This window comes from Antedon mediterranea, chromosome 10 (genome assembly GCF_964355755.1).
Source record: "Antedon mediterranea chromosome 10, ecAntMedi1.1, whole genome shotgun sequence".
In the NCBI taxonomy this organism is placed as follows: domain Eukaryota; kingdom Metazoa; phylum Echinodermata; class Crinoidea; order Comatulida; family Antedonidae; genus Antedon; species Antedon mediterranea.
The window spans coordinates 12,446,314-12,454,143 of record NC_092679.1 but is presented as its reverse complement, the minus strand read 5'-3'; the positions used below and the strand labels follow the sequence as shown (position 1 = coordinate 12,454,143).

The 7,830-nt window shown below is 34.6% G+C and overlaps 1 protein-coding gene across 3 annotated transcripts; it reads right to left on the bottom strand.

Annotated features, from left to right (window-relative positions):
• Window positions 1-2,002: 2,002 nt before the first annotated feature.
• Window positions 2,003-7,590, bottom strand: LOC140060825 (uncharacterized). 3 transcript variants are annotated; one of them, XM_072107175.1, is made up of 4 exons: window positions 6,790-7,590; window positions 6,474-6,557; window positions 6,241-6,359; window positions 2,003-5,455 (listed from the first exon to the last, which is right to left on the bottom strand). In XM_072107175.1, exons 1-4 carry the CDS (start codon window positions 7,090-7,092, stop codon window positions 5,392-5,394), a joined length of 570 nt encoding a protein of 189 aa, XP_071963276.1. In that variant the 5' UTR covers window positions 7,093-7,590; the 3' UTR covers window positions 2,003-5,391. The 3 variants fall into 3 exon arrangements, with proteins under 3 accessions (XP_071963276.1, XP_071963273.1, XP_071963275.1); XM_072107172.1 differs by having other exon boundaries at window positions 2,005-5,455; XM_072107174.1 differs by lacking the exon at window positions 6,790-7,590 and having other exon boundaries at window positions 2,005-5,455; window positions 6,474-6,727.
• Window positions 7,591-7,830: the final 240 nt, after the last annotated feature.

Below are 7,830 nucleotides of genomic sequence, written 5' to 3'. Positions count from 1 at the left end.
CCGAACGTAATGGTAAATGGGCCGAATAGAAATGCGCCGAATGGTAAAAGAGCCGAATAGAATTAAAGTTTGCTGCCGGAGGCAGCGATGGCGTTCCATATGCAACATCGCCTCCGATCCAATGCACGTACATGTCACGTGACGGGACATGTACTAATTATTAAGTGGCGGCCGCAAGATAACAGCTTTTAAAATATAGTTATAGTTTTCCAGGATTAGTTTTCTTTGAGGCGGTGAACAGTGGGCTAGGAAAAGAATAGTTTCAGCGTTCTTTTTGATACGTTTCGACATGGTGTTCGTAAACGGGTAAATGATTTAATGGAACGGTACAGGTCGCGTTTTATATTCTCGGTACGTAAACAAAGTGATTGTTTTTTGAAAATATGTTACTTCTAACTCTCACATTTCCTCCGGAGTATTTGCTTTTAGATCGATTAAAAGAAAGCCGTACGGTACACGGGTAGCGTCTTCAAAAGCCTCCCGTAGAAATCGTCCTTCCGGGATACATTTTGTTTGGATAGGTTAGCTATTTGAGATTTATCCCGAGGGTTTTTAAACAGTATTATATAGTGAGCGTTTAAAGTGATGGTACGGATTTCTTTAGAACCGTAGAAAAAGTTTTGCATAATGAATTTAACCGAAATGTTTCTATGATGCGATCCCTTTGTAAACATATTTACCACTCTTTTATCGCGACTACACTCGGTCATTAAATCATCAATGATTACTAAATGGTTTTTTGACGGTTCCATCGTTTCTATCGAATTATCCCTTATATAAATTGAATGTTGTTAATAGATCCGCTCAGTTCGGTGAAAAGGGGCTGGTATTCCCCATAACACCACGTGATGTCATCGAACGGCTTATCGAAATAATGGCTTTCCAATAATTGCTTCACGAAATATGATTTTCCCGATGAGGTCGGTCCACTAATTACGGCGGTGAAGGGGGTTACCAGTACACACGTCATCTTCAGTTTTAATGATTCATCGCCTTTGTATATCGGTACTTTATAACGAGGTGAAGGGTTCCTTATCCACATCATCCCAATATAGAAAAAATGAAAGGGATGGGAGACGAGAATATAAACCAATAGGAGATTAATAAAGATAATTACGTTAACAAATGATTGTATATCAAATCCTAAAAATCAATTCCAACGTCATTAACGTCTGTGTACTAATAGAGAGAGAAATGGCAGATTTGGAAAAACTAACTTTATCGTACATTGAATATAAATTAACGGGGAAAGTTGTGTGGGACTCCCCAATCCTCCATAGTACTATTCGCCTTTGTAACGAGGTGGAGAAAAAGTATGGATTGATTGCCTTGTGTAACGAAATTACTTCGGAGACGTTGGATAGTGTGTTGAAGCAAATGATGATTGATCAAAACATACACGTCCGTAGACTCGTGACAGGAATTTCAGTATGCGCAAGTGTTGCCATGCAGTGTGATACTGTTTTAGAATTAGAAAACGTTTTACACGTTTCCTGCGAATTTGTGAAGGAAAAGTTTTCCTCATTAGAACTTCGTAACGACAGTGATTTGGTAAGTAAATTTCTTTTTTTTTTCATTTATTATCATTTTTGGTAATTAATTGTTTTTATATTATCTTTTATTTATTATTATTATTATTATTATTATTTTTATAGGAACTTGTTCTATGTAGTACGAAGTTAGGAATTAACAAAGCATGGTACTTGATCGACTGGCTAGTAGGCATTTATATGGCCTTGCTGGAACGAATTGTTTGGTGACGTCGGATAAATAAAAAATTTAAACAAGAAAGAGGAGAGATTACAATATTTATATTGGATACGATAAAATAAAATTACAGTCACCATTACGTACGTCTTTTGTTGTTGTTGTTGTTATCGTCATCTTCCACGTCAACATTAAGAAACAGACAAGTATATATATTATAAACAAGTACAGTGATTACATTTATTTCAAATTTCGCATAAAACAAAATAACTTTACAAAAATATATTTGCTTAATCTGCAAAATGAGAAACGGTATCGACATAAGAATTCAAGTGGAAAAATATTAAAATTAAAATTACAAAAATATTGCTTAATCTACAAAAATCGATTTTATAAGTATAAAATTTATTAACATTAAAACAGTTATAACAATATTCACTAATAAGCTACAAAAAGAGAAACGGTATCGACATAAGAAATTCAAGTGGAAAATATATATTTACTTAATCTACAAAAAGGAGAAACAGTATCGACATAAGAATTCAAGTGGAAAAATATTAAAATTAAAATTACAAAAATATTGCTTAATCTACAAAAATCGATTTTATAAGTATAAAATTTATTAACATTAAAACAGTTATAACAATATTCACTAATAAGCTACAAAAAGAGAAACGGTATCGACATAAGAAATTCAAGTGGAAAATATATATTTACTTAATCTACAAAAAGGAGAAACAGTATCGACATAAGAATTCAAGTGGAAAAATATTAAAATTAAAATTACAAAAATATTGCTTAATCTACAAAAATCGATTTTATAAGTATAAAATTTATTAACATTAAAACAGTTATAACAATATTCACTAATAAGCTACAAAAAGAGAAACGGTATCGACATAAGAATTCAAGTGGAAAAATATTTAAATTAAAATTACGAAATATATTTACTTAATCTACAAAAAGAGAAACGGTATCGACATAAGAATCAAGCGGAAAAATATTTAAAAATATATTTACTTAACCCGCAAAAATTCGACTTTAAAAAACGGGTATAAAAATTATTTATATTAAAACAGGTATAAAAATATTTACATTAAAACTACAAATATATTTTGTTCAAACTATAAAAAAAGAGAGAGTACGGTAAAGAATGTATAAAGAGTAACAAATAATTATCTATAACAAAGTATGTTTACATTTTTAAAAAGAAATTTATTGCCGTGATTCACCAAACATACCCGTAAGGAACTGTACGATAATTTTCGATAATAATTCTTTTGTCGTACACGATTCGATAGTCTTTAGGCGATGTTTCGTTGACTATCTTGCGTGTTTTTGGCTTGCGCGTTATGCGATTCTTCTCAACCGTCTTAATTGTATCGGGACCAACACCCCTTACCATATTGGAGACGGTGTCAAAATTAATTTTCTGAGCGTTTGTAAAGTTAAGGGTAAAACCCTTAACTTTACAAACGGTCTTCCCCGTATCCAATTTATAGGCGTAGTTCTTAAGCCCCCCAGAAACGAAGGACTCGATGAATTTACCATCTTTAGGATCGACCTCGTTAACTGACCCAAATAGTCGCCCAGGGGAGGGTCCCAATCCCCGGGTTTTGATACGAAGATTACGCTGTCAGTATCGTAATACAGGTAAATGCGCCAATGACAACGTTAACCTTTCGGTTAACTGCAACAAATTGTTCCTCGTCCTCGTATTTTACCTCCGCCAAATCATCATTAACAAAATTTATGTCATGAACGGTTATCCCAGGGTTCGATAAAATATCGTAAACCTCGTTAGGATCTTGCGTATATTTAATTCTCGTGAGATTTTCACGCTGGCCAAATTTACCCCAAAAACTATTTAGCATTAATTTGGCCAGAGATCGAAGCCCAGGATTGTACGCAATGTCGTCATGATTCAAGTCGATACCTTCTACGGTTCGATAGTCCGAAATGTATTTTTGTTTATCTTCGGGCGTTTTACACCATTCAGGCCAACCCGAAGCTTCTTGTTTCAATTTTAAAAAGGTGTTAATGTAAGAGGCAAATAGACCGGACGAGGGAGAATCTGCAGAGTACGCGCTTTTATTTTTAAAGTGCCATACTACGTGAACTTTACGTATCTTGTACCCAACTTCCACGGCTTTAGCGACTTCGATCGTTGCCCAAGAACCTGTAAATTCTCTATCTGTACCGGAATGATTGCAAGCGGTTTGTTGTTGAGAATCGGCGCATGTTCTACAGAGAGCAAACATTAATTTACCGTTTGATCTATAAGGTAAGACCGGACGGAATAATTTTTTAGGCGCTTCGATTGTACACTTTATCAAGCCGAAATAATCGTTGATATCTGTGGACATGTCGTTGCGATCATTGATTTCAGGATGCCCTACGGGGTAGGTACCGTATTTATTTACATAAGGATACAAGGAAGTATAATCTATGTAATTAATTTCTTCACCCGGTTTTACCTTATAGAACAAACAACTGGCATTAGTCCTCCCACCGAAAAACGCGTCTCTTGGATTCAAAGTTTGCCTAATTAAAGGAACTTTGGAGACGATAGATTTAATGTTTGGGGCCAACGATTGTTTGATCCGTTTCCATTCGTGCCCCCAAATTTCGACGTATTCGAAATCTGGAAATTGTTCCTTCAGAAACCGTGTTTTCTTGCTTGTCTTGACAAAGCATTCCAACATGGTCTCGTTATTGAAGGGATTAATGGAATCGGGTCTATAACAATCTTGGCACCCGTGGAAAAAACACCCCATAAATTCGAAAATTATTTTGTTTTCTAAACATGCGCCGTCGACAGAGTAAGGTCCAAACATTTTTTCCCCTCCATTTCTGGCATGATGGATAAAGACCCCCCCCCTTTTATGCGACTCGTAGCACAGCCATTCCATGCTAGAGTGAGAATGGTTAACGGTTGTTAGATACCCTGATGATGGAAATAGAGCGATGGTGGATGGTTTTAAAAAATTTCTAGAAAATACGTGGTTACACGCTGAGGCAATTGTCATTAAATTATTTGAAAAGGGGTCAACACCGCCGAGTAGAGGGTTTTTCGGCGATATAGTTACTTTCAAAAAAAGATGTCTAAAAGTAAGACAACACTTTCTGAGAATATCTACATCGCTGATACAATACTCGACGAGTTCTTTTTTAAGATCAAATACTTGATTACTTTCAATTTTCTGGTTGTACCATTTAAAGAAAGATTCTCGACCTGAAGTAGTCATTTTATCGGGGGAATAATTTGAAGAATCGGGTTAAGGACCTACGTAATTTTGATTTTCTAAAGAATTGAAATAATGAGGAAAGTAACCTTTTTTAAGTTCGGAGATGCCAAAAGTTTTGGGCAATTTTGATAGAGGCATGGGCAGAAATGAAAGGGAATCGATGAATCGAATGTTCGTTTCTTTAGTCCTAATCGAAATAAGTTTACCACCGCGAGCAATTACATCCGGTACAATGGAGTTTTCGTACAGGTAGTTGAGCACGAAGTAGCTATCATAACCCTGGAAGTTGTGAGCGATACACGTAATATTTTCGTTAAATTTGTAATCTTTGAATACGTAATTGCAGAAATCTTCGCATGCAGACCCCCCATGAAAAACCACTGTTTTATCCCCACACACGTCACAATCGGCGGAATCATTAGCACCGTCGATACAATTAAGACAAGTTTTTTGAAGAACGTATAAATTTGGTTTGTGTTCGCCTGTATCTTGCGTGCATTCTAAATCAAAAAAGAAATATTTAGTGACAGCTCTGTTACGGGCCTCCTGATTCTTAAACTTTTTTTCAGTATGCTTACAGTAGGGGCTACAACCGGTTCCATGTAGCATTGATGATCGTATGAAACGAAAGTCCCACAAATTCTACAAAAACGGTTTTGACAATTGTGATCTTTTTGAACGATCCTATTATAAGTTGAACAATTTTTAATTTTGTCACATACTGAAACTTTTTTAGAATCAGGAGATTTTTTATGATTGGTGAAACATTGCTTATCCTTAAAAAATCTATTACATTCTTTACACTCTATTCTACTCTCTCTATTTTCAAAAGAATTAGAAGAGGGGCAGTCATTGTGCTTACACAGCACGCACGTAAATTGACAATTGTGTTGGTATTTGTGATTATACCCCTTATGACATCTATCGCAAAAATAATCAATTTTTAGAAAACCTGTCATTGTGGTTATGAGATCGTAATGATTAGAATGATGATAAAGATATATCTGCTTCTTTCTATAATCGCCGCTAAAATTGACAGAATTTAAATTGTTATTTGAAATGACAATAATTTGGTAATTTTGATTGCATCTTTTTTGTCGACATGCACGTTAATGCAGAGATTATCGACGACATGCTCAAAAATTCGATACAGTGTGGACAGAATCACTTCTAAACTTAAATCAATATTTAAAAAATTAACTAAAAAATCGCTAATAGACGCGTTAAAACGTTGGTTAAACCTATCAGCTAATTGAACGATTCTACAGAAGTGATTCAACTCTACCTCATCAAGATTAAGGTCCTCGTCTTCAATAGTATCAATATCGCAAATTCTTCTTTTTCTCCGTCTTCGATTCTGAGCCTCTTTCTATTAACGCCCCTTCCATATTGTATGGGTGCAGGCTGAAAACAAACAGAGAAAAACAGTAAAGAAAAAGAAATAAAAGACGTGGTACAACAACAACAACAACAACAACAACAACAGTAGTAAAGAGAAAAAAACGATAGTTACTGTACCTCAATAATCGAAGACTCCACTGAATCATTAATCTCGACATTTCCTCTCAAACTCAAACATTTGGTGTGAGCACCAACACCGTACTATACAGAAAAAAATAAATAGATAAATTAGAAAGGAAAACGTATATAAACCGTAAACGAGAGATATACACGGTAAAAAAAAAAATATTAAAAAAAAATAAATAAATTAGAAAGAAACGCAAAGAAACCGTAAAACGCTGTAAACACACGTTCGGTTACACACAATCTACTTTTAAGAATTATACACGGTAAAATAAATATTACGTAAAAAATAAAATAAACAAACACTTACTTCTACGTGATCAATACGTAAATTAGCCGATAGCTCCTGCACTATCTCAATAGCATTATTGCAAATATCCGAAAGTGAGAGGCTATCGGCTTCAGAAACACTCTGGCTAACATCCAAATCAAGGTCCTGGTCATTAAATACGAAATCTTCTAGTAGTCCAATATCGGGGACAACATTGTTGGTATCGATATTTTCGACATTATTCCGCGATAAACTAACGATAGCTTCAACTGCTCTCTGGCATTCGATAAACAAGCTATCGTTAGAATCGGAAGATGATGATGATGATGCATAATGAGCCATTGTAAAAAAAAATCAGTAATAAGTCTTGGTTCAGTAAGCGAATAAAGAATTACCCACACTTGCGTTGTTTTTATACCATTCCATGACACTAATTAAATTAAAAAACAAACAAACAAAGGTACTTAGAACTTCCTTTAGGAAATGTGTCCGCTATTAAGATTGGTCAAACAACCCCTTAAATAATTAGGAAGACCTTCCCACAACAGTGACCATTAGATTTAGCCTTCGACCAAACGGAAAACATGGACCCAGGAAACACCTTAATTAAACAACAACAAAGGGAAAAAATGGAGAGATGGGAGAAAGGACAAATCAAAAATACGCGCCAGAAAAATAATTTATTATACCTATAGAAGACCTTCATTAATTAAGAATAATTTAATTATTAAGAACCCAGGAAAAGAACGACCTTCATTAATTAAGAATACTTTAATTATTACGAAACCAGGAAAGAATGACCTTCATTAATTAAGATTAAGAATAATTTAATTATTACAATAACAGGAAATTAATCTAATTAATTAATTATAAAAATACACCAAGGTCAACATTGGGCTGAAGTACCTTATCTACTACTTACGCCTCTGGAACTAACTCATAAGCTGACAAAACAGCAGTTTTAACCGCATCATAGCTTTCACATTGATCATCAGCCAATGCAGAAAATACCTCTTGGGCTTTACCCACAAGAGCAGTTTGTAACAACACAGTCCAGTGTTTAGCAGGCCACTTTAATCT